Raw genomic sequence first — 26,115 nt, forward strand, 5'->3', positions numbered from 1 at the left:
ATTTTTAGTAGAGACAAGTTTCTCCATGTTGGCCAGGCTGGTCTCAAACTCCTGACCTTGTGATTCACCTGCCTTGACCTCCCAAAGTGCTGAGATTACAGGCATAAGCCACTATGCCCAGTTTTTTTTTTTTTTTATTTTCTGTAGAGACAAGGATCTATGTTACCCAGGCTGGCCTTGAACTCCTGGCCTCAAGACATCCTCCCATTTTAGCCTCCCGAAGTGTTGGAATTATAGACGTGAGCCACTGTGCCTAGTCTGGTTTTGACTTATAAGATGCTAAATATCAATAGGTAAGATACATATACACAAGAGCTCTTTGGTGACCTCAAACAAATTTGAAAATATGAAAGGATCCCAGCTGGGCACAGTGACATATTGTAATCCCAGGAGGATGACTTAAGGCCAGGAGTTCAAGACCAGCCTGGGCAACATAGTGAGACCCTCATCTGTACAACTTTTAAAAAAATTAGCCAGACCAGGCACAGTGGCTCATGCCTGTAATCCCAGCACTTTGGGAGGCCAAGGCACGTGGATTACCTGAGGTCAGGGCTTCAACACCAGCCTGACCAATGTGGTGAAACCCCATCTCTACTAAAAATAGGGGGGGAAAAATAGCTGGGCATGGTGGTGGGCACCTGTAATCCCTGCTACTTGGGCTCGGGAGGCTGAGGCATAAGAATTGCCTGAACTTGGGAGGTGGAGGCTTCAGTGAGCCAAGATTATGCCACTACACTCCAGCCTGGGTAACAAAGTGAGACCTCTGTCTCAAACAAACAAAAAATTAGCCAGGTATGTTGGTGCATGCCTGTAGCCCTAGCTGCTCAGGAGGCTGAGGGAAGAGCATTACTTGAGCCCAGGAGTTCAAGGCTTCAGTGAGCCACGATCATACCACTTGCACTCCAGCCTGGATGACAGAGCAATACCCTACCTGTAAATAAATAAAGGAGTCTTGAGGGCAAAATATTTGTGAAATGCTGGATTCAATCCTACTGCACTCCAGCTTCCTGGCTCCCTTTTTTTTGTGGGAATCTAAGTGGTAAGAAGGATCTAAGGTAAATACATTCATAGCCCACAGCTTTCTCTTGTGGGGCTTCGGGGCACAGCTCTGAGATTATTATGCACTAATCGTCCCTGTGACCAGGCTGCCATCTCACTAGAGAAATAGCTCACAGGAGGGAACCTGACAGGGCCTGGGGTATTCCATTCAGGCACAATCAGGAAGATCTCACCTAGAAATTCCACGGAGGCCATCATCCCTTGGACCAGTTTTTCCAGTTTCCTGAGCTGTGCTGACATCAACACTCCTGTTCTAGTTCCCCAGGGGTAGGCAGCAGGGAGCCCCTCCTAACAGAACCTAGGGGCAGCTCAGAGCCACCGTGTGAAATAACTGGGCTCCACCTCTTTTGAAAAGTAAAATCCAGCCACATGCTAAGAACCTGATTTGTTTCTTTTGTTAAATTTACCTTCCAAATTATTTTTCTAGAATCCCCCTGGGGCTTGGTGAGCAAAGAATCAATAAACGGGTTTTTCCCAGTTACACCAACATGACCTCAGAAATGTTCCTTTCCATCTGTGTCTGAACTGAACTTGACTCTTCATAAAATATGAAGGAAGCACAGATCACAGCGGCGGTCACATGCCTCCCTGCCCATGCGCAGTGGAGGCCATCCGTGTGCTGGTGTACATAATATACTCAGCGTTTTGGAGAATCACACATAGTCATCATCATCTTACAGTTTCTCAAAAGAAATCTCATTCCCCATCATCCCGGTTTCACTCCCACCATCCAGAACCACCTTTGTGTGCCTGGCTCTATGCAAAGTGCAGTATGTCATTTGATGCAGGAGGCAACGTGGTTAAGACTGTGCTTACTGTCAAGGTGAGGGGATGCACTCAGAGGTTAAGGAACATGCTCCAGGTCACACAGCTTAGTATTAAGCAGTGAAATTAAGGTTCCAACCTGTCTTGGAAGTCCCTGTGGCTCCACTATCCTACGCTAGAACTTGGATGCAATATCTACATTTCCTTCACAGTATTTTAGAACCTAGACCTTTTAAGTTAGATTGGTTCCTTTTTTTCCTCACTGAAGCAATTTGAAACACATCCACACAGAGCCATACATTGAGGAGAAACATTCCTAACTGCCAATTGTGTTTCAGAATCTGTCAAATAATGTCTCCAGTCCCTGCACCCAAAACTAACTCTGCAGCCTCCCTGCTGCTCTCCCAAGTCCTCTGGCATCGCAGTTCTGGATAAAGAGAATGTACCTGCAGGTATGGTTCCTTGAAGGATTGTGTGAACCATGGATTAACAATACTCCCCCTTCTTAAAATATCTTGCTGCCCATAATTCCTGAGGCTCCCAGAGTGGTAGGTGAAGGTTTGGGAATGCTCATTTTAGAACTTTTTCAGCTTTTTCTGGATTAGTTAAGGGCTTATGACTTTGTCACTGACTTTCAGAAACAAGGAAGAGAAAGAAGGATGGTCTCCTCTGGAGAATCACTGCAAGTCTTTGAGAATAATCTGCTTTCTTTTTGAGGCGGAGCTTTGCTCATTGCCCAGGCTGTAGTATAATGGCGCGATCTTGGCTTACCGCAGCCTCTGCCTCTGGGGTTCAAGCAATTCTGCCTCAGCCTCCCCCGAGTAGCTGGGATTATTAGTATGAGGCACCACGCCTGGCTAATTTTGTATTTTTTTTTAGTAGACATGGGGTTTCTCCGTTGGTCAGGCTGGTCTTGAACTCCTTACCTCAGGTGATCCATCCACCTCGGCCTCCCAAAGTGCTGGAATTACAGGCATAAGCCACCACACCCGGCCTCAATCTGCTTTCTCTAAAGACTTTCCCAGTCAGTGTCCTGTAAAAGGAGTGAGGTCCTCCTCCCCACAGCCTGCAGAGCAGCTGAGTAGAGCCTGGCAGGGTGGCATCCCTAGCGAGGCAGCTGGAGCCATTCACTAGTGTGCTGTACACATAGTCATTTCCTGTATGTACCTGAATGGGAAAGTTCTGGAGGCTGTGCTCTGGAGAATGAAAATACTGATGGCTAACTAGCCAGCATAGGAGAGGTAAGAGAAAGGCTAAAAATGGAGGTCTGGGAACAGACTGACATTTATTAGCCGTATGACCCTGGGCGAGTGACGTCTCTGTGCCTCAATTTCCTCCTCTGGAAAACAGTATTGAGAAACTGCTTCATATAACTGTTGGGAGGATTAAATGATACCAAACCAAATGTCATCTCTTCTAAGTACCATTAACCCCTAAGAGAAAAACTTTGACAACAATATTTAGAGCTTCTCTTCCAAATTCCTCATTGTACAAATGAGGAAACTGGACCAGAGAGATCAGATGACTTGCCCAAGGCAAAACAGCTATCAGCCTCCGGGGCAAATAGCTTTTGCTTCTCTGCTGCTAACCTCAATGTCCCCCAGGGTGCTTAGTCTGGGCTGCTGTTCTCAGGATTCCTAGGACTTTGGGCTGACAAGGTCCTTTTGGGGGCTCCCCTGGCATGTCCACAATGGCTCTTCATGGCTCACTTCCTGGGAGCTCACACCCTCCTTCCAGACTCAGAGAATGCAAACTCAATATGCTCTGGGAGCCTTTGAGTCATCTCCGTCTGTCAGTCACCCTCCATCCATCTGAACAGAGAGCTCATCCTCCTCCAGTTTCTGGAACTGGAATCTGGTGTTTTTCCTTTGGATTTTGCTTACTGAGTGTCTGATACTTCTAAGTATGTCAGGTTCCCCTGCCAGTTGCAGAAAGGGTGCTAAAAGCCAAAGGTGGATATCAGCATCTAATCCAAGACCCTGGAGGAAACAATGAAGATGGCCTCAGAGTTTAACAGGTTTCCCAGCCCATGCCCCTCAACAGGAACCCATGCCCCATATCTCCCTACAGCTGATCGACGGAGGGGAACACATTCGCAGACAGCCTGATGGACACATGCCCTTGGCAGCTGGGAGGATGCTGCTGACCATCTGAATCCCAGAGGCAGAGAACAGTTACCATGGCTACTAAAAGTTGTAGCCATTGGCTGTTTTGGCTACGAGGACTCAGCTGACCTCTCAAGGTCCCTTCCAGCCCTGGGATTCTACAATTACCTCGAGCCAGCTGACACCATGTCTGCTGCAAGAAAACAGGACTCAGAAGTACCTTAGAGGTCACCTTGTCTTACTCATCAGAAGTGTTGCATCACAAGCCTACTTTCTACCATGGCTGCATTATTAATAACCAAAGTCTTGCTTTTTTTGGCATAGCATTTTTATACCTTTCCTAAAGTGAGTTTGCATCACTTTTTATTTCCTTTTACAGCTCAGGCCAGTAATTGTGACAGAGGTTTGTCCTGTATTGTGGCCAGGGAACAGACCAGAAAAACTTGCGTCACTAGCCCCAGTAGGGTGTGTGCCATCAGACAGAATGCGTGTGTCAGGAGCCTTCTAAGAATCAGGAGGAAGGAAGTCATTCATAAAGGAGGCAGATGCTGAAATGCAACTTTGGTTTCCTCTTGCAAGTCCTTCAACTATAGGAATGTGGCTCTTTCTTATTCACATAGGGGCTGGATTTCTCTTTACAACCTGAGTACCAGAAGCTCCCTACCTTTACAAAGTCAGAACAGAACAGGAAAGCGGCTAATTCAACCTTTTCATTGTCCACACCAAGGGAGATCACAGGCCTGGCTGCATGTCTCTCAAAACTCCACCTCAGGACAGAGAAGTCTGGAGAGATTACTAAGACTTCTGAAAGCAGGGGAGAGGGATGCCCAAAACTCAGAGAACTGTGAATACTTACAAAAACAGCTGCAAACCTTCCCTTATTCCTGATGCAGGAAGCTTCATATTTAATGGCTGGAGATTTTTAAAAATCTGCTTCTATCAAGATTAAATCAAAGCCTTTATTCAACATTCCTCTTTCAAACAGCCTGCACGTAAACCTATACCCCTTCCTGGACTTGGGAACTGCCAGACTTGTGGATCATTTTCATCTGACGGGTCAGATCCAACCAGGCCTCACAATATTGAAAAGCCAAGCCAAGACACACCACACTGGGCAGACGTCCGCCATCTGTGCCCCACTCAAGACCTAGGCAAAAGGTTGGTAGTGCCAGCTCTCAAACCAGAGCTCAAGCACAGAAGAGGAACCCGAAGTCTGACCCTGCTATTCTAGCTCCAGACCTAGCCATGCTAAACTGGACAGACAGTTCCTGGGCTGCCATTCGCTGAGGCGCATGCGTGTGCTTTTCCTTCTCTTCTCCACAGGAAAAGGTAAGAGATGGAGGAGGCAATTTTCAGTTGTGTGTGGGTTTGATTTAAGGCTTTGGCTGTGGTCTGCTGATATATTAAAATACTTTCTGGGAACGCCATCTTCCAAGCTCCCCATTGGAACAAATGTATTTTCAAAAATGAAAACATTGAGCAAAGATGTGGAGCGGCAATGCTGCAGGCCCGGGCCCTCATGTCAGGATGGTGTCGTCCACCTGCTCCGTGGAGTCGGCCTGGCTGGCCAGCTTCTTCAGGGACCTTCGGTTAACCTCGTTCAGCACCTCCAAACTGGCCACATCCAGGATCTTGGAGAGGGACTACAGGGAAGGATGAGCAGGAGGAAACATGGTCAGAAAATATAACTGCCACATTCTCCAATCAGAGAAAGACAAAAATGAATGTTAACCCCAGAACTAGACACTGAGGTGGAATTTGGCAAAATAAGGGAATCAGATGGATCCAGGGAAAGCCTGTGAAAACACTCATCATGCTTTTGCTTTTCCCTTTTTTGTAGAGACAAGGTCTCACTATGTTGCCCCAGCTGGTCCTGAACTCCTGGGCTCCAGTGATCCTCCCACCTCTGCTTCCCAAAGTATTGGGATTACAGGTTAGAGTCACTTTACCCGGCCCCATCCTGCTCTTCATGAGACGTGGCAGTGCGAATTACAGCTTTTGGGCTTTCAAGGCTGCTAGGGGCTGGGGACTTAGTGAAAAGGCCTCTGGGTTTCCATTGGGCAGCTCTCCTTGGAAATGCTCCATCTGTTTGGATGTCATGTGAGATTTTATTTGAATAAAGGGCCCTGCTCTGGAAAAAAGTCTGAAAACCATAAGAATGTGTGTTTTTGGGTAGTAGGCCAGTCACCCAAATCTTAATCTGCTCCTGAAAGCTAGCACATTCACGGTAGCAGAGAAGAGTCTGCGGTTTAAATATTTCCGTGCTGAAGAAGAGCTGAAAGACGAATGCTCACAGCACGCCCCGGCTCCCACCTGAAACACCTCTTCACCCTGCCGCATCTTGAGGAGGTTGACAATCGCCTGGTCGCTGTAGGCCCTGACCATGGTGTTCTTATCCTTGGTGTTGTCAAGAAGAGCCTTCAGGATGGGCTTGATGGCCTGGGGGTCGAGGGGAGGCAGCGGGTCCTTATTTGCCCACCAGATCATCTTCTCAGCCACCAGCCTGATGTCACTGGATGGGTTCTGCAGACACTGTGAAGAGAACCACAGACAGGCTTTTGGATAGGCACATCCAGTCTGTTCCTCAAGGCAGCCCAAATGCCCAGCCTCAACACTCTCCCTATGGCATGGACACTGACCCCACTGCTCCCGTGGGAGGGTGGCAGAGTGACTCAGCCCTGGCTCCCTGCACCCTCATCTTGTGCCACTTTCCCTTGCTCACTGCTCTCAGCCTGCATGCGTTTTTACTTCCTTGAACTGCCAGGCCTCGGGCCTGTGCCCTGGCTACTCCCACGGCCTAGGCCGTGCTTGCCCTAGATCCTCCCTAGGTTAGCTCCTTCCCATCCTGCAGTCTCAGCTCCCATGTGATCCTTCAGAGATGCCCCCTGCCAACCTTATCTATATCAGGGTCCTCCCCATGGGCTCCAGGGGTCTTGTATGACTTGTTCATCTCTACACCTTCAGGGCAGTGCCAAGTGAACAGGCGGGTGCAGACACGGAGAGAACAGTGGGATGCCATCACAGAGCGGGCTCAATTGAATCAGGCCCCTCAGAAACTCCATGGGTTCCCAGTGCTGCAGCGGGAGGCAGTCACCCTTGGGCAAGGGTCCATGCACAGCAGGGCATGACTCAGGGCAAGGTCCATGCACAGCAGCACTGGCACTGCATGAGACTTGGTTAGTCTCAGGCATGGCCGCATCTCATTAAAATGCACTCTGGCTCTGATTTCTGTGCACAGTAACACTTCAGAAACATGCCATGTCACATGTGCCACAGGAACCCTGCTGGCAGATTCCTTGGCTTTCCTAACTAGGGCCTGGCACACAGCACAATAACCACACCAAGAAGTGCTGGGCAAGGTGAAAAAGGGAGGCAGGAAGAGAGAGGTATTACGAGGGGAACTCAGGTCTACACCTAATTTTACAAAACTAGGGTGCCTAGAAAGAATGTCTAAAATAGCGATTTGTAACATGATTCAGAGTCACAGGTCAGTTTGAGAATCTGAGAAGAAGTTGGGCTCTAGTGCAGCGTAAAGCACACATAGAAACCCCCCATTCCATCCCTAAGGGTTCAGCCATCTCCTGGAGGCCGTCCACGGAGAAATAGCACACTAGTTGAGGGTGCATTGCTGGTGTTCTCCTCACAAGTCAGGTGTTAGGGGTCAGACACATTCTTGGCCCCCACTCACCTTAACGAACAGGCTGGAGAGTTTGGCCGGCAACTGCCCTCCGCCTGTCTTGATGTGGTATCTCATGAGAAAGCCCATGCCTCGGACCCCACTCACTGCAATGGGGATCTGTGGAGAACAGACAGTGCTAGATGGGAGGCATCCTGCCCCCTCCCCAGAGCCAGGAGAAGCCCAGTCCCTAGTAATATCTGGGATCCTCCACCACATCACCCCCTTACCAGGGACACCATGACAGCTCTCACTCAAGACAGGTGGCCCTGGCTGAGGCAGATGAGCAGTCACTGTTTCCCAGGAACAGGGATCAAAGACCTGACCCAGAAAGGGCATCTAGATTCCTCAACCCAAATTCCTTGATTAGATAATGAAACTGGGGCCCAAAGGGATCAGGTGCTGGTCCAAGGGGACAGCGAGTTACCGAGAGGGGTAAGATCCAAGTCTCTTAACCCCCAGTGTGGGGCCCGCCCATGCTGTGTCCACAAGGCACTGGCTATGGGATACGGCCTAGGGGAGGGAAAGAACTGGTCTGGGTGCCCAAATGCCTTACCCTGTCCGCCGTGGCACTGCTCAGGATCATTTCCTGAACATCACTGCTGTATCTGCCGGCACAGAGTCTGCCAGGAGCCACGTTCACAGCCACGGAGAGTGCCAGGCTCCGGCCATGCCGAACCATCCAGTCAATGCCAGACACGTCCGCTGGGTAGAAGGACACAACTGGGGTCAACCGGCATTTTACAGCATGGAGACCAGTATGCTGATTCAGAGCACGGGGAAAGCCCAGGCCATACTCACATGGACTTCCCTGCTATCTTAAGAGAAGCTCCCCAAAGCAGCACATTAAGCAAAGTAAGGAAAGCCTGCCCATGAACCACTCCAGGCTTACAGCTGTGTTCTTTGAGGAGAGATAATCAAGGCTACGGAACCACTGCAAACTCAGTTTTGTTTGTTTGTTTTAGAGACAGGGTTTTCCTCTGTTACCCAGGCTGGAGTACAGGGGCGTGATCAAGGCTCATTGCAACCTCGAACTCCTGGGCTCAAGTAATCCTCCTGCCTCAGCCTCCTGAGTAGCTGGGACTATAGGTGAGTGCCACACCTGGCCTGGATTTTGCTTTAACTGCTGGATTCCCAAGGACAGGACAGTCCAATTGCTACAGGATCCTCTGAGGGCAGGAGAGAGATCTCTTCACTAGGGCTGAGAGGCCCAGGTCCCTGAACAGGAATTCTCCAGTGTACCTACCCAGCAAGCACTGCTGAAGAACAGCGCTAAGCTCCTCTTCAGTCAGAAAGGCACACAGTTCCCCCAGGCACCCGGCTGAGGAGACGCGAGTGTTGTCCTGACAGGCAAGAGAAGGGAGTGAGGGGTGCAGGCAACAGCACCAGCTCTGTGGGAACCAGGGCAGGCAGCTCTGGAGCCCAGAGGGATGGCAATAAAGAAGGTGGAACAAACCAACTCAGGGACTCAAGATCCAGTCCCTTCCTCTAGGTACTTGTGCTCCCCTGCCAGACTGGGACTGCCATTCACTCAAAGTGCCACTGGTACAGAGTTAAACATTACACACCCAGCACTTCACTTACTTATAGAAAACTCCACTGTGTATGCATATGGTAATCATCCTTGTAATAGCAGTAATAACTGTATTTACATAGCACCTTTCTTCTTAGGAAGGCTGAATGTTTCACATTTATTATCTCAATTACTATCCACAGCCCTGTGAGGCAGGGAGGGGCAGGAGGGGAGGCACCTGCCCACAGCCACCAGGGAAGCCGGCTAAAGACAGCCACTCTGAGCTCCTTTCTCCCACAGAGCTTGAGTCACCATGTGCCCAGAATGACCCCTGCTATCTCCCAACTGCACAAGTGCCCCACTGCCACCGAAATTACTTAGGTTCATCCTAGGAAGTCAAACTGAAGCCACTAATCAAGCCAAGGCAGATAAGGAAAGGCCAGTACTTCCTGTTCCATTCAGAGCCAGGTACACAAGCAGCCCCGTGTTCCTCCCTAGCCAGCTAACTATGGAATACCAAGAGGGGATTTTAAGTTATGTGCCTTATTAGAGGTGCCAAGTCAACATGTCCCCAAAGCAAACCACCAACCAGAGAGTCAATAACACAAAAAGCTAATGCCAAGCTGGCACCCTGAATGCCACCTTCAATCTGAGTGGAGGTTCAGAGGGTAAGAGGATGGGCTGCCAGCAGTCTGGGCCTCTGAGCTTGAAGCGGAAGTCCAGGCGCCAAGCTAAAGCTGGCTCTGACACCCACTCTCTCCAACTTCATCTATTTTAAGCTATACTGTGGTGAAATGCAAATATGTTTCAATACTAACTTTTGCTTGTGCTGTCCATGATTCTGTAAAAGCCCTGACAGACTGTGATCAAGACAGTACACTTTCCCATCTGTCCCCACAGAGAACGCTGGGACTGGGCCGGGAGCAGTGGCTCACGTCTGTAATCCCAGCACTTTGGGAGGCCAAGGGGGGTGGGTCAGGAGTTCAACACCAGCCTGGCCAATATGGTCACACCCCGTATCTACTAAAAATACAAAACTTAGCCGGGCGTGGTGGCGCATGCCTGTAGTCCCAGCTGCTCAGAAGGCTGAGGCAGAAGAATCACTTGAACCTAGGAGGCACAGGTTGTTGCTATGAGCCGAGATGGCACCACTGCACTCCAGCCTGGGTGACAGAGTGAGATTCCGTCTCAGGAAAAAAAAAAAAAGAAGGCTGGGGCTGTAGTCAGACAGCCGGCGCCTGGAGACCAGAACTAGGCCCTTAAGAGCCATGGGAAGTGCAGCAGCAAGTGTGTGTGTGTGTGTGGGGGGGGGGGGCGGGGCGCAGGAGGAGTGTGGGGGGGGCGCAGGAGGAGTGTGTGTGGGTGTGTGCATGTGTATGTCAACAAAGTGTAAAACCATGTGAGCCCAAAGGCCCTCTCCTCCTAGATTAGCTCTACAACTGTAAATTAGGCCACAACAGAGTGCTGTCTGAAAAGGGAAACAGAAAATTCTTTTCCAAAGGCTCAACTTCCTACTGGCCCCACAGTGCTGGCAACCAAAGAGTACTTGACACATGCTTCCAGAATAGGCGAGGCTGATGGAACTGGGACAGAAGCAGGAGTCCAGAGCTTCTGGTTTGGACTCTACTACGTTCTGGGTATAGCCCTGACAAGTCTCTCCCTCTAAAACAGACCTCTAAGACCTCCGACCGCTGATCCCACTACACACTAAGTTTCTTGAAGTCTGTGACCACGAGGCCTATGCACCTCTGGGACAGGCCTTTTAGCTCGCAAATGTTTCATGAACCTCTTCATTTTACAAAAGTGGAAACGAGAGAGAGGCAGACAGAGAAAGTGATTTTTTTTTTTTTCGAGATGGAGTTTTGCTCTTGTTGCCCAGGCTGGAGAGCAGTGGCGCGATCTCAACTCACTGCAACCTCCGCGTCCCAGGTTCAAGTGATACTCCTACCTCAGCCTCCCAAGTAGCTGGGATTAAAGGCATCCACCACCACACCTGGCTAATTTTCGGTATTTTTAGTAGAGATGGGGTTTCATAGTGTTGGGCAGGCTGCTCTCAAACTCCTGACTTCAGGTGATCCGCCTGCCTGGGCCTTCCAAAGTGCTGGGATTACAGGTAAGCCACTGCACCCAGCCAAGAAAGTGACTTCTTTAAGATCAGAGAGCAAACTGGTGAGAAGTCTGGATCTCCACAAAGCTTACTTGCCTCATCTATAAAACAGAAATAACTAGCTGGGTACAGTGGCTCATGCCTGTAATCCCAGGACTTTGGGAGGCCAAGGCAGGTGGATCACCTGAGGTCAGGAGTTCGAGAAGAGCCTGACCAACATGGTGAAACCCCGTCTCTACTAAAAATAGAAAACTTAGCTGGGCATGGTGGCAGGCACCTGTAATCCCAGCTACTCAGAAGGCTTAGGCTGGAGAATCACTTAAACCCAGGAAGTGGAGGTTGCAGTGAGCCGAGATCGTGCCACTGCACTCCAGCCTGGGTGACAGAGCGAGACTCAGCCTCCAAAAAAAAAAAAACATAAGTAACGAGTATCAACAATACCTGCCCCATTTCCCTTGAAACCTGAGGAAATGCTTGGTGAATCATACAGGGTGACAGAAATATCAGGAATACTTATTACTACTGAGCTGTACTGGGTTCTAACATAAAGTGAAGAACTCAGCCTAAGAAGGAGAGAAACCAGTGGTGCCACTAACCCTGCCTGCAGCCATACCTCATCGTGTCCCAGCATGCTCAGCAGGAGTGAGACGATGTTTTTCCGGATGACGGCATCCACTTTGGCCCCTGCTCCCTGAATCACAAACCTCAGGGCCTGCAGCATGGTGTCCCTGCAGAACCAATGAACTGACTTAGGCCCTGCCTCCACCACCACCCCCGCTGCCAGCACAGGCCTCCTAGAGGCTGCAGTGCTCCCTCATCAGCACCGTACCTGACGCCTGGGTCCTCCATGGCACGGATGCCGTTGAGCAGCTCTGTGAAGAGGGGATCCACCTTGATGTGGATGGAAATGAGCTTCCCCAGAGCATCTGCGGCCTTCAGACGCACCCCCCGGTTGGAGTCCTGCAGGGCTTTGGTGAAAGTGGTCTGCAGCTGGGGCAGGAAGGGCTTCAGAGCAATCCCAACCTGTGGGAGGAACGACATCCATGAAAGGCAGTTGTGGTGAACCCAAAGCCACACTGTACCACAGGCATGAGAACAAACGACAATCCCAAACCACCACAGCGAGCCCAGCTCTCACACAGGGCTGGGGACAGACAGTCCATCAGAGAGGCCAAGCACAGAGAGGTTTTGCTTGGCAACCATTGTCTGAGGGAGCTGTCTCACAGCCTTGGCTGTGTTGGGTTTGGCTTAGTGGAGACCTGTCCATATCAGTAAGTGACTCAAAACCTCCTCTGAATACATTAAAGAGCAGAGCAGACTGTCAGCAGTGTTGAAGCACAGTTCTAATGCCAAGACAGGGAAAGGGACTCAATGTGTACAGCACTGAGCTGATGATGGTGGGATGCTCTACTGAGCAACTGATGGTGGGATACGTACTCCACATTCAGCCCTCAGAACAAACCTGCGAAACAAATGACCCTGCAGAGTCCTCCCTGCACAAATGTGCACCCGCCTAACTAAAATTCCAGTTCAACCCGACTATTCAGAAAAACAGGCACACTTTTGACAAAATACAGATGGGTACAAGAGTGAAGATTTATTTATTGTTAAATAGGAAAACCAGAGTGGCTGTTGGGAGTTTCAGTGCCAATGAAGGTCTGGAAATACTGGAGCTGGGTGGGTGTGCAGGCTGTGGCAGGCACCCAAAAAGGGTAAATCTGAGGTATCTGAGATCAGGAGTTCGAGACCAGACTAGCCTGGTAAAACCCTGTCTCTACTAAAAATACAAAAAAAAAAAAAAATAGCCAGGTGTGATGGCAGACGCCTGTAATCCCAGGTACTTGGGAGGCTGAGGCAGGAAAATCATTTGAACGCAGAGGCAGAGGTTTCAGTGAGCTGAGATTGCCCCATTGCACTACAGCCTGGGTGACAGAGTGAGACTCCATCTCCAAAAAAAACAAAAAAACCATCTGCCCACAGGAGACATCTGACTCACAGCGGTGGACCAACTGCTGTGAGGTATAAGGGCTCCGTTTATTGTGTTACAATAACATCACGGCAAAGAACAGCCTAGGATGTCAGGTGAAGATGATACTAAAACATAAAACAAAAAAAATTAAGAACCTCAATTTTCACAAAATTAGGCTGATACAATCCCATTTTCTGGCTGGAAAGTTGCTCACACAGCCACTTCCAAAAGAAAAAAGTTTAAGTTCCTTTTGCTTCCAGTGAACTCTATTTGAGAATTCTGAGAATTCATGTTCATTTGTTTGCCTGTTTTACAAGTCTTGGCTCTGTTTATACTTTTTAAAACCTAAGCTGGGTGGGTGGCTCACTCCTGTAATTCTAATACTTCGGGAGGCTGAGGCGGAAGGATTGCTTGAGGCCAGAGTTTGAGATCAGCCCGGGCAACACAGGGAGACCCTGTGTCTACAAAAAATTTAAAAATAAACTGAGTAGTCCCAGCTATTCTGAAGGGTGAGGTGGGAGGACTGTTTGAGCCTAGGAAGGCAAGGCTGCAGTGAGCCGTGATCACGCCACTGCACTCCAGCCTAGGCAACAGAGTGAGACCCTGTCTCAAAAATAAAATTTAATGGGTTTAATTATGGCCATCAAACATCAGAAATGGTAACTATAGCAGAGCTTTTCATCCTATACTTTTGGCAAAAACTGAAGTGGTTTCAGTTGCTCTCAGACTTCCTTTTCATTCTCTCATCAGATTCTTTGCATCTCCCTCTTTGCGGCAGTAATAAAGAACTGCAAAATCTGGCCGGGCGCAGTGGCTCATGCCTATAATCCCAACACTTTGGGAGGCGGCAGCAGGCGATTCATGAGGTCAGGAGTTCGAGACTAGCCTGGTCGACATGGTGAAACCCTGTCTCTACTAAAAATACAAAAAGTAGCTGGGTGTGGTGGTGGGTGCCTATAATTCCAACTACTCAGGAGGCTGAGGCAGAATTGCTTGAACCTGGTGAGCTGAGATCATGCCACTGCACTCCAGCTCTGGCCGACAGAGCAACACTCCGTCTCGGGGGGAAAAAAAAGAATTGCAGTTATCTTTAAACAATGTTTTCCTTGTATTTATGTGGTCCTGAGTTTTTTTCCTTTGAAAAAGTAATTTTTCAAAATAATAGCAATTCACATGTACTGAGTGCTTAGTACGTATCAGGCATCATGCCAGAGTAACTTCATCTAATCCCCACATCTAGCAGCCCTTCATGAGGCAGCTGGCATTATTAGTCTCACTATGGGTGAGGAAACAGGCTCAGGTTATATGACTTCCCAAGGCTATCCTGGTCACAGAGCTACTAGGAGGACTTGAAATTGGCCCACAGTGTAGCATGTCTAGAATCCAAGGCCTTACCTCCCTGTTATGCTGCTCTCCAGAATAAACCTGTTCCCTGCTGCTACATGACACCTTATATCAGGCTCCTGCAGACAGACCTGTTCTCTAAGATCTAAACAAACTCATCAGCCACTCACCTTGGCCAACAAGAGGCTGAGTGTCTCGAGCAGAGCCGCCTTCACATTCCAGCTGAACCTGTCCCCCAGGATGCGGATCAGAGGGCCAGTGATGCTGACCACAGAGGGCCTCAGGGCATCAGCTGAGGTCAGGCGGATCACCAAGCCTAAGGCTTTAGCTGCCTCCTCTTTCTGCTCAGGGCTGCCAGTTAGGACTCCTTCCCGCAACACTGGAAGGATGGAGGTCACTCCCTGACAAGAGAATCACACCTGAGAGTCAAATTTCAAATGGCAAGGACCCCAGTGTCTCCCATGCAAGCAAGGTGCTTCTGACAGCTGTCCTCCCTTCAACTCCATGGGCGATACTGATTCAGGCTGAATCTCAGGATCACAGCCTGAGAGGGTGCTGGCTATGGAACAGTCTTGACAGAGACAAGAAGACAAGGGCCCCAACAGGCCTATCACACAGAGGGAACACGTACTGTGGCCCACTCACTCTCTGGCCAAGGTGACCTGCAGAGCTTAGACCAAAAAGAGCATGAACCCTGTCCCCATCTGGCTACCACAGAAGGAAACATGCTGTCCATGAAGCTGCTGAACAATATCCACGGCTGCTGCTCCAGCTGCTCTACTGCAGACCTGGGACGGGGCACAGGGGTAAGGACCAGGAGGGTACAGCAGACTGCATGTCCACAGCCCCCTGCACGAGGCCCTGGCTTACCTTCTTCGGGAGGCAGAACCCTGGCACATGCTCGCCTTTGCTCTCATTTCCTATGAGCCGGATTTCCTTGTGCAGCTCTTCAATGAGTGCCAACTGGTTGCCAGCATCCAGCTTCTGCAGGAATCCAGAAAAAAACAAGAGGATGTACAGCCCTCTCAAGACTGCTTCCAAAGAGTATATGGGGAAGGCATGGGCGGGAGTATAAACAAGACCCGCCGTGAGCGGGTAAACGCCAGAGCTTAGTGACAGGTATGTGGGGGATTCTTATAAGTCTATTCTTGTAAACGCCTGGAATTTTCTATAAGCAAAAGTTGGCTGTGGGGTCACCTCACAGTCCTCTCACCTTAGTGATGGCATTCAGGGCATCCCAGCTCTCCTCCAGAACCACAGGGCTGGAGTCATTGAAGAGGCGGATCAGGCCCGAGACCAGGCTCCGCAGGTGGCTGGTATAGTCAGCCTTGGAGCGGGAACAGTAGATGTTGAGAATGATGGCAGCAGCCTGCCTCATGCCCACCTCGGGGCTACGGGTGGCTTCCAGCAGATCCTCAATGATAATCCGGTGCCCTGTGTCATCCTCTACGGAGAGGATCACAGCCTGACAATTGGCCATCTCCTGCAAACCACAACAAGGGACCTGTGTGCTAAGCACGGATGCTGTGGGCAGATGGGGCCTGAGAAAGCAATGGGAGCAGGCTCATCCCTTACCAGTTGCTCATCTGGGGTCCCAAGCTTCTCTTTCAGGGCCAGCATGACTGCTGGGAGGATCACACCAAGATGACGGGTGAGGGCATCACCAGCCACTGAAGAAAGGAAAGCCAGCACCCGGGTGTTGACAGGTGGTGTTGTCAGCTGGTAGAATGAGAACATTAACTCAGTGAATGCTGTGACCTGCTCCACACCAGGTGCTGGGCAAGGCTCTGGGAACAGAAGGGTGGGCCCAAGCCCACTGCTCAGAGCCAAGCATCTACTCCAGCATATCTTGGAGGACAATGGGGAAGGGTGTCCTGCTTACACTGCACCCTCCTCCCCTGGCCCCCCAACATCTACCTTCAGAACTGGTCTTCACTGCAGGCCCTGGAATTTCAATGTTCTGGAGCCAGAGGGTGTTGACATGTTGGGATTTACCTTGGGCACGAGGTAGGGCAGCACCACACGACTCTTAATAGCCATGACTTGCTTCAGACCATCCAAGGCAAACTCTGACACCTCCTCATCATCCTGCAGAGGGTATCGAGGACAACCCTGAGGAATCTGCATCTCTGCTGTCTGAACCAGCCACCGCCAACTTCCTTCTCCACCTGTTTCCCTCCCGCCTGTTGCACCCACATTTCCTTACTGTCAAAGGAGAAGCACAAAGCCAAATCTGATCTCGCTGCACCCACTCCCTCTGGCGGGCCCACATTCCGACTGCCTCGGCAGAATAATCGCCCTGCATTTTGCTTCTACAAAGACAGCAAAAGCCAAACTGGTAGGTGTGTGGTGGATCCGCTCACCAGCTGCTTTAGTAAAAATGGGAGAATGTCCTCCAGAGCCTGGTGGCCGATGGTAGAATGCAGCTGCTCAAAGGTCTTGGCTGCTGCCTCTCTGACCTCCTCCAGCGGGTCACACAAAGCCTTCCTTGCCGTAGGAACGAGGGATTCAGAGAAATACAACACCTGCAATGGCAAGCAACAACTGTACCACATGCGGGAAAGGAAAAGAAGGAGCAGAAGCAGAAAAGAAGGATAGGCAGGGGATTCTGACCCAGCTAGGCCACCCTAACTCTCTGCCTTTTCTTTTAACTTTTTACTGTGAAATATAAAAAAAGGAGAGAAGGGGCCGCGCATGGTGGCTTACGCCTGTAATCCCAACACTTTGGGAGGCCAAGGCAGGAGGATGACTTAAGGCCAGGAGTTCGAGACCAGCCTGGTGAACATGGTGAAACCCCATCTCTACTAAACATATAAAAATTAGCTAGGTATGGTGGTGCACACCTATAATCCCAGCTACTCAAGAGGCTGAGGCACGAGAATCACTTGAACCCAGGAGGCAGAGGCTGCAGCGACTCAAGATGGTGCCACTGTACTCCAGCCTGGGCGGCAAAGTGAGACTGTCTAAAAATTAAAATTAAAACGTTAAAAAGCAGAGAGGGGCTGGGCACAGTGGCTCACACCTGTATTCCCAACACTTTGGGAGGTGTAGACAAGAGGATCACTTGAGGCCAGGAGTTTGAGACCAGCCTGGGCAACACAGTGAGACCTCATCTCTATTAAAAATGCAAAAATTAGCCAGATGTGGTGGTGCACACCTACAGTCCCAGCTACTCAGAAGGCCATAGTGGCAGGATCACTTGAGCCCAGGAGGTGAAGGTTAAAGTCAGCTATGATTGTACCACTGCTCTCCAGCCTGGGAATATGATGCACCCCCATGTAGCCTTCACTGAGACTTAATAATTAACAGCTTGAATTTTTTAGGTGAATTCTCAACATACCTCCCATCTTCTCTAAGAACTGCAAACTCCTTCCCATGGCATCTGGGCCCCTCTCTCCCTGGACTCATTCTTTTGCTTATTCTCTTGGAAAACTCCAAGTCATTCTTCAAGTCTCAATCCAGACTTCACGCTCTATACAACAGAGCCAATAAAGGCTCTGCTCCCTCAGTACCATTCCCACCACAGCAAAGCCCACTCTGCATTCTCCTGACTTGTTGGCATGCAGGCCTCACCACTAGACTGTGGGCACTCAGCAGGCAAGAACTCAGCCTCTGTGGAACTCTAACTCTCCAATGAATCACAACTCTTTTTGGTGACAGAATTTTTGATTCCTTGCCAAACATAAATTTCAAAAACCAAATGTAAGACATACATCAATATAGGAGAAGGATCGGGTATCCTAGGGATTCAGACTAGGATGCCCAAGCCAAGCAATTGGCTACTTGCTTACATTTCTAGCGGGCCATCCACTTAATTGCTTTGGCATTTCATCCAAACATGAAGGTAGTGCCTATAAGCATTCTTAACCTACTCCCCCGGGGGGGTTTCCAGGATCAATGACCTCAGAAACTAATTAAGAGTCATGTGCTCCAAACCCCTTGGATGTTGCTGCTATGGAAACAGTTATTGTGCTGCCAGACACCATATGCTTTCTCCCACTGGGCATCACAACTCTTACTTACTCCCCTCCTGCTAAGAGTGAGTGTACACCCCTCCCGCTCCCTGCTGTCCTACCCACTCACACAGCTGCCCGCCCTGTCTCCCAGAAGGAGGTGACACACATTTTCACTGGACTTATATAGCATCACAAAAGGGACTGATCCTGAGCAACCTTCACAGTTGTAACAGAAAGATCATCTCCAGTTTCCAAAGGCCACTCAAGGAGGCATCCAAATCACTTAGCTCTTAGCCTGCAAAACTATAGGAAAGCTGAGAAAACGGAGATGCAAGTCCATGTGGCCCAGCCAGCACCTCCCCAGAGTGAAGCTGGCGCGTCCCTGAGGGCAGCGCAAACCCTCTAGGGGTGAAGCTTCTCCTGTAACCTTCCCCCATCCTCTGGCTCAGGTCACCTGCAGTGCACAGCTGGTGGGGTCCTTAGAAGATACTCACGGCATCCCGGCTGGTGGACTTCATGATCTCACTTAGCCCAATGCACACGCCCTGCCTCTCGTCACTCTTCTGAGACCTCAGGCCTTCCTCAAGGATGGGGATGATCTCAGGGAGGATTTTCTCCCCTAACTTCCGCACAAGATCTCCCAATGTTCTCGCTGCAATCTGTCAACAGAGGTGAAGCCAGGAAGTAAACTCCCTGCAAACCCCAGGGCACCCAGAGGACAACTCCAGAATGAGGGCCCTGAAACCTCCCAGGCTTTATCTGAATCACTGACTTAATTTCCCCATATGCTCTTACCCATAAAGAGCCCCCAAATACTCTCTGTAGCGCTTGCAAAACACTACCAAAAAAATTATCTGTTTCACACACACCTACACAATCTAAGAGCCAGCACCTTATAGATGAACAAAAAATTCATCATCCACTGCACAGTCAAGGGCCAATTTCCCCAGATGACTGAAGCCTTAACACTGTGCTTTGGCTCAGCAGTAGCTGAATCTGGAACAAAGCTTTAAGGAAAAAAACCCATCTACTTTCTGAGGCCTCATGCAAACTCTTCTTTAGAGCCAAATACATGGTTTGCGTGCCAGAGACAGGGGTTGGAAGGAGGCCTAAGAAGATGGGTAGAAATGATCACCACCCCGCCTGGGCATCTCCTCCGGGACCACTGACCCCTGTTCGTCTGCCCTGCCAGCATGCCATCCTGATCTCATGTCACACTGCTCCTCCCTATCTCCTCACTCCAGCTATACCAGCCTTGCTCAGCCCATACTGGTGCCCACCACAGGAACTCTGCATATCCCGTTTTTGTATCTAAAGCATTATTTATTCCCTCTGTCTGGAATGGTCTTTCACCACATCCTCACCTGGTTAGTGCTTACTTATCTTTCATTTTCAAGCATCATTTCTTCTGAGAAGTTTTACTAACACAAGCCCATCCCTCACCAGCGGTCAAATGCAGCTATTATAAGCATTTGCAGTGCCACACGGCACTGGCCACAGTCGCATTTTACATCTGTGTGGTTGTCTAATATCCATCTCCTCGACAAGACCGTTTCTAATGAGGATAAGGAATGAGGCTGCCTTTCTTCTCCATTATGTCCCCAGGTGCTAGGCCCCTGCTTAGCGCACAGTAGATGCTAACAAATATTTGCAGAATGACTAAGTAAAGAATACAATGTTCCTCTGTTAGACAGGGTAGCTGGGTACTCTCCCAGACTCTGCAGACTCAGCTTTCTGGGCTCTGAAAGGAGGCGCTGGGGCTGCTAGTCCAAAATGAGACCCAGGAAACTCACCGTTCTCTTATCTGCACACGTGCTGGCTAGGAAACCCAGCAGGAGCCCAAAGAGAGTGGGGAGGATCTCACGCAAGGTGCGGGGGGTATTGGAGACAACAATCTTCCAGACGTGCAGGGACGCCTGCCGCACCACCAGCTGGGTGTCTGAGCGGCCCATGTACAGCCCTGCCAACACCCGGTTCCGCCGCTCTACCCCCAGGGCAGTGATAATCGCCTGCAGCCAGTGGAAGGGGAGAGAACATAGAGTAGTAAAGCCTCTATGGCACAGGCATTAGGGCACACTCTACCATCAGCATGGGCACGAAAGCCATCACTGGGCAGGCACCTTATTGGACTGAGCGGTTCCAAAGTTATCATCTTCGGAAGCAGTTTCTGTGGTCATTTTCCCAGTGACTCCTGAGATGTGAAACAGGAGATCCCCAAGGAGCTGAACAGAGCTGAACCTGAGAAGAAGGCCAACAACACAGTCACACAGCTGCAAGGAGTGGGCTTGGCACAACTGAGCACCGCACAGAAGACGGAAAGAAGTGCACCCAAAATACTCATGACGGTCATCTTGGAATGGGAAGGGTCAGATGGTTTTCATTTCTTTACACTCGCTCACATACTTTCCACGTTTTTTACTAATGAACATACATGAATGTTGGGGAAAGAAAACATTTTTTTTTAAATATCTATCAATTTCTATAATAAAAGTTATAAAACAGAAAATGAGTACAAAAGGGAAGCACTAACAGGCAGTAAGGAAGTGGAGCAACTAGGAGGCCTTAGAAAGATAAACTATTTCTCCTTAAATTAGGTTTTTTGCTTTTAATGATTAGAAAAATAACAGTCTCAAACTGAAATTTCAAGAAATACAGAAAAATATAAAGAAAGAGAGTGTAAGTAACTGCCCAAACTCCCAATACCCAGGCAACCACTGCAGCCACCCTGAAGGCTAGTGACACTCCATACACACCTCCCTCTACACAATGACATGCAAGCAGACCCCAAACTACTGCACATTATGTGGCTGGACCACAGCCTGTGCACCATCCTGTTACAATAGGTTGAGGAGCTTTCTAAGTCAGCTAATAGCATCTTATACCATTCTTTCTAATGGCTGAATAAAAGACCACTGTATGAACGTACTGTATTTTCAAATCTAAAGCATTGTTTATTCCCTCTGTCTGGAGTGGTCTTTCACCACATCCTCACCTGGTTAGTGCTTACTTATCTTTCATTTTCAAGCATCATTTCTTCTGAGAAGTGTTTACTAACTAAAAATTGGAGGTTTTAAATCAACCTCCAATTTTTCAAATGGTAAACGATACTGCAACACATATCATCCTTACATCTAACAGTCTTAAGCACTTGACCAGTCAATACATCCTTGAAATAGATTCCCGTAAGTGAAATTTTTAAAGAGTACTTAACGTTTAAAATCTGAATACATATTGGAAACCTGTAAAGAGAGGACTTTTTAAAGAATCAGAATAAAGTCACTGCTATAGGAAACTGGAAAAGTTACAAAATGGTTAAAAGCAAGGGTCTGGAAAAAGTTGAGAGCATTCTTGGCAACATTCTGCTCTTCATTTCTCAACTGGAGTTATCAAAAGGCAAAGCTCAGCCCATTGGGTCTTTTTTTTTTCTTTTGAAGATAGGTTCTTGCTCTGTTGCCCAGGTTGGAGAACAGTGGCACAATCTCAGCTCACTGCAACCTCCACCTCTGCGGCTCAAGTGATCCTTCTGCCTCAGCCTTCTGTGTAGCTGGGACTACAGGTATGCACCACCATTCCCAGCTAATTTTTTGGTTTTTTGTAGAGGCGGAGTCTCACTATGTTGCCAGGGCTCATCTCGAACTCCTGGGCTCAAGCAATCCTGCCTCAGCTTCCCAAAGTACTGTGATAATAGGCGTGAGCCATCATGCATCATTCCAACTGGGTCTTTCTGCCCAAGTTCTCACCTGATTCTCCAAAGGTCATCAAAGAGGCCTTGCTCTAGCTGGGGCAGCAGCAAGGCGATGGCTGTCTCAGCGTACATAGAGATAACCCGCTGGCCTGCACGCAGGGCGGTGTCACGCACAAACTCATTCTCATCAGCAAGAGCCTGGGCACACAGAGGGTGGGTCAGCCAGAACTGCCACCCCCAGGTCCCCAGCCCAAAAAACATGGTGCTCACTGAAGGCTGAGGGCTGTGGCAGCCAACCCCACCCAGCAGGGATCCCTAGCTCTCCAGGAGAGCACTTGCCTCCTACCCTCCTCAGAGACTCTACCCTCACCAAGGTCATGGTACCTACTTTGAGGATACAGGGGATGATGGGCCCCACATAAGGAGTAAATTTGTCTCCAAAGGTGATGGGCAGGTAGTTAAACATCATTATGTAGCCATCTCGGACGTGGGGCGCAATGTCCACTTTGCTGGCTGTAGCCACGATTTCTGGCATCAGCTTTTCCAACTTCTCCACCCCCAAACCAGCCATGACCTCAGCCAACCCTGCAACAAAAGAACAGAATGAGCCCACTAATCTGAGGTCCTCTTATAGAGCATTTCCAGTCTGGCCACTGGACCTGCTCTGGCCTTACCCTGCGCAGCGCCTGACCGATCCACAGAGCTCTGCTCATAGGTCAGCGTCTCCATCAGCCATGGCAGCAAGTCTTCAAAGCACGACTCCCCCATGCCCTTCACCATGGCCCCAAGGGCCTTTGCAGATACCGTCCGCACCTGTCACGTCACCGAGAGCAGAGATAGTGTGAGGAGATGCCGCTCAAAACAAGGTAGCCACACAGGAGCAGGGAGGGACACCGAGGGCCTCCTTCCCTTTCCAACAGACAAAAAAGCAGCTTTGGGGAATTCTCAGGGATCCATTTTGTGGGGACTGGATGAGGCAGTAGGATAAACTATTTCTCCTTAAATTGGGTTTCTTGCTTTTAATGATTAGAAAGTAACATTAAAAAGTTACTGTAAAGTGAGATCAATCATCCCCAGTCTAAGGCAGACTCACCTCAGGCACAGGGTCCAAAAGCGACGCTTTCAGGCCAGGTGTCACGCTGGGCAGGTACGGAGCCAGGTCCTGGGACAACACAGGAGGTGGCTCAGGCAAGGCCCAGCTCCTGCTTTCTCCAGACCCGTTCCACTGTGGACCCTAACCTCCCCATTCTGCTGGCAAGGAGTGCACAGCAGGGGCTCTGGCGTGCAAACCTCACTGCCCATGAAACAGGGTGGGAAGGGCAGCTGGCAAGTAAGTCCCCCCCCTCACCCCACCACCAACTGGTTCTTTGAAGGCCCTGTGCAATTACTCGGGGACGACTACTAGGGACCCCAGGCCCATCCTCAACAGATAGGCGTTCAATGCTCTTGCTCCTCCCACTCTTCTCTTAAGACCAAGACCTGTCCAGACTCTGGAATTTTTAGGAAATTATTTCTGGTACTTTCCTTTCAGAATTCATTAACATCTTCCCTTTCTTTACCTCAAAATGTTTATGTCTCTTGATGGAGCATTCAGCTTTCAGGAATAATTTTAAACACAGAAAATGCATTATGTTCACTGCAGCATCACTGAAAATAGCCAAAAACCTTGGACACTGTATGGCCAATGATATATAAGTTATGGTATATAAACTTGTTGGAATATTATAACTATTAAAAATCAGTTTTGTGAATAACTCATTATAACTTGGGAATAAGTTTAAGTTTAGGAATGCCATTTTTAAATGTAATTTAAACAATTAACAGTACTTGGCTGGGCACAGTGGCTAATCCCAGCACTTTGGGAGATTGAGGTAGGTAGATCGCCTGAGGTCAGGAGTTTGAGACCAGCCTGACCAACCTGGGGAAACCCTGTCTCTACCAAAAATATAAAAATTAGCTGGGCCTGGTAGTTAAGTGCCTATAATCCCAGTTACTCAGGAGGCTGAGGCAGGAGAATCACTTGAACCCAGGCAGTGGAGATTGCAAGGAGCCAAGACTGTGCCAGTGCACTCCAGCCTGGGCAACAGAGTGAGACTCAGTCTTAAAAAAAAAAAAAATGGGCCGGGCGTGGTGGCTCATACCTGTAATCCCAGCACTTTGGGAGGCCGAGGCAGGTGGATCACGAGGTCAAGAGATCGAGACCATCCTGGTCAACATGGTGAAACCCCGTCTCTACTAAAAATACAAAAAATTAGCTGGGCATGGTGGCATGTGCCTGTAATCCCAGCTACTCAGGAGGCTGAGGCAGGAGAATTGCCTGAACCCAGGAGGCGGAGGTTGCAGTGAGCCGAGATTGCGCCATTGCACTCCAGCCTGGGTAACAAGAGCGAAACTCTGTCTCAAAAAAAAAAAAAAAAAATGAACAGTAATTATTTTTGTGGTAGGGAACTGTGGATAAAATGTTAAAATATTTTGGTTTTCTAATTTTTAAAATTAATTAATTTTTAAGACAGGATCTTGCTCTGTTGCCCAGGCTGGAGTACGGTGGTATTATCACAGCTCATTATATCCCGAACCTCCTGGGCTCAAGCAATCCTCCCATCTCAGCCTCCCAAAGTCCTGGGATCACAAGCATGAGCCAACAATTCTGGTCTGTTTTTCTGGTTTTTTAATTTCCCAAATTTTCTAGGATTAATGCAACTTTTCCACTTTGTATTTTTTTGCTCATAGCCTCAGTAAGCAAAGCTGAGCTGTGGTAGACAGTGAGATCACACATGTAAGCTCTTCGGAGCTAATAGACAAAGCGTATCTCCCAAACCAGACTCTCCTGACAAGAATACATTGCAAAGACTCCAAGTGGCAGTATATTCAACACTCTTGAGAGGTCAAAAGAGAGACACGCCTATCTGGGTCTCAGGTGAGAACTAAGCTATCAAGGACTTGAACCACTGCATTCTGTAAGATGCCCAGAGAGCCCAGATTTCCACCCCAAAATGGCTCATTTCTCCCCACAAAAATAAGTAGGGACTAATGCCCATATCTTTCCTTGTCTAATGTGGAGACTGTACACCTCTGACTCTGCACTCAGCATCTTCTGGTCTGTACCACACCAGCCCCAGGTAGGCTACTACCTTCTGGTCTGTCAGGGAGTACATGTTGCCAATGATCTGGGCTGCCATCTTCCGCGTGTCAGTGGAACGGTCCTGGAAGGCTCTCTGGACAATGGGCATGATGAGGGCCAGGGACGGGGCATCAATGAAGTGGACGAACTTGGTGTCCAGCAGGGTCTGCAAGCACTTTTGGGTCTTCCTGGAGGGGTCCGTCAGGGCATCCAGAAGGACTGGGGCAATGGCTGTACATCCAAAGAGAAGAGAGCCTGGTTGATACACATCTATGCAGCAGCAAAGTTCCTGAGCCCCCAGAACTAGAATGGATCAGAAGAGAAGGAAGTCTGGCATACCTCCTCCCTGAAGCCCCACAAGTCACCAGCTGGGGAAGACAGGCTGTCCACAAAGAGCAATCCTTGCTTCACTGGTGGGAAGCAGAGGTCACTATGTGGAGGTGGCAGCTATTACCCTTTGCACTGTAGAGCTGTGACATGGAAGAGCACCTATGGGCTGGTTTCAATGGGCACTGAACTGCAGCTATTGTGCTGACCTTCCATAGGGACTGTTTCTTGATCACCACCATGGACCTGATTCTGAGACCAGCAATCCAGAAAAGATGTTGTGGAAAGCCAGTTTTGTGACACCAAAGTCCCCTAACCAGCAGTGGGGGTGAAGCACAAAGTACTAAGGTTAGATAAAATGAGCTCTTAAAAACCCAGTACCACAGCTGAGGGAGTTTATCCACTATAAAAATCCATGCTGGGCAACAATAACCAAAAAAAAAAGAATAACCGAATTTTAAAATGGGCAAGGACCTGAATAGACATTT

At 49.2% G+C, this 26,115-nt stretch overlaps 2 protein-coding genes across 5 annotated transcripts in view; one reads left to right on the forward strand and one right to left on the reverse strand.

Moving 5' to 3' along the window:
* LOC108593240 (uncharacterized) overlaps positions 1-6,070 on the forward strand; it is an 11,325-nt gene extending 5,255 nt beyond the window's left edge. Inside the window, exon 3 of one of the 2 annotated variants that reach the window (XM_078337423.1) lies at positions 3,895-6,070. The gene's annotated coding sequence lies outside the window, so the exon portion shown is untranslated. The remainder of the gene's footprint in view (positions 1-3,894) is intronic. The other variant, XM_078337425.1, reaches the window with a different exon arrangement.
* GCN1 (GCN1 activator of EIF2AK4) overlaps positions 4,869-26,115 on the reverse strand; it is a 66,966-nt gene continuing 45,719 nt past the window's right edge. For all 3 annotated transcript variants that reach the window (XM_035257809.3, XM_035257808.3, XM_078337421.1), the window contains 21 exons: positions 25,311-25,531; positions 23,273-23,341; positions 22,854-22,992; positions 22,568-22,764; positions 22,235-22,377; positions 20,615-20,732; positions 20,288-20,503; positions 18,989-19,153; positions 16,902-17,063; positions 16,534-16,626; positions 16,114-16,257; positions 15,752-16,021; positions 15,409-15,522; positions 14,709-14,939; positions 12,055-12,248; positions 11,839-11,953; positions 8,852-8,948; positions 8,162-8,310; positions 7,618-7,725; positions 6,243-6,461; positions 4,869-5,572 (listed from right to left, as the gene is read on the reverse strand). In XM_035257809.3, the coding sequence (XP_035113700.2) occupies positions 5,447-5,572; positions 6,243-6,461; positions 7,618-7,725; positions 8,162-8,310; positions 8,852-8,948; positions 11,839-11,953; positions 12,055-12,248; positions 14,709-14,939; positions 15,409-15,522; positions 15,752-16,021; positions 16,114-16,257; positions 16,534-16,626; positions 16,902-17,063; positions 18,989-19,153; positions 20,288-20,503; positions 20,615-20,732; positions 22,235-22,377; positions 22,568-22,764; positions 22,854-22,992; positions 23,273-23,341; positions 25,311-25,531 (3,290 nt within the window). In that variant the 3' untranslated portion in view covers positions 4,869-5,446. The remainder of the gene's footprint in view (positions 5,573-6,242; positions 6,462-7,617; positions 7,726-8,161; positions 8,311-8,851; positions 8,949-11,838; positions 11,954-12,054; positions 12,249-14,708; positions 14,940-15,408; positions 15,523-15,751; positions 16,022-16,113; positions 16,258-16,533; positions 16,627-16,901; positions 17,064-18,988; positions 19,154-20,287; positions 20,504-20,614; positions 20,733-22,234; positions 22,378-22,567; positions 22,765-22,853; positions 22,993-23,272; positions 23,342-25,310; positions 25,532-26,115) is intronic.

This window comes from Callithrix jacchus, chromosome 9, assembly GCF_049354715.1.
Source record: "Callithrix jacchus isolate 240 chromosome 9, calJac240_pri, whole genome shotgun sequence".
NCBI classification, from domain to species: Eukaryota; Metazoa; Chordata; class Mammalia; order Primates; family Cebidae; genus Callithrix; species Callithrix jacchus.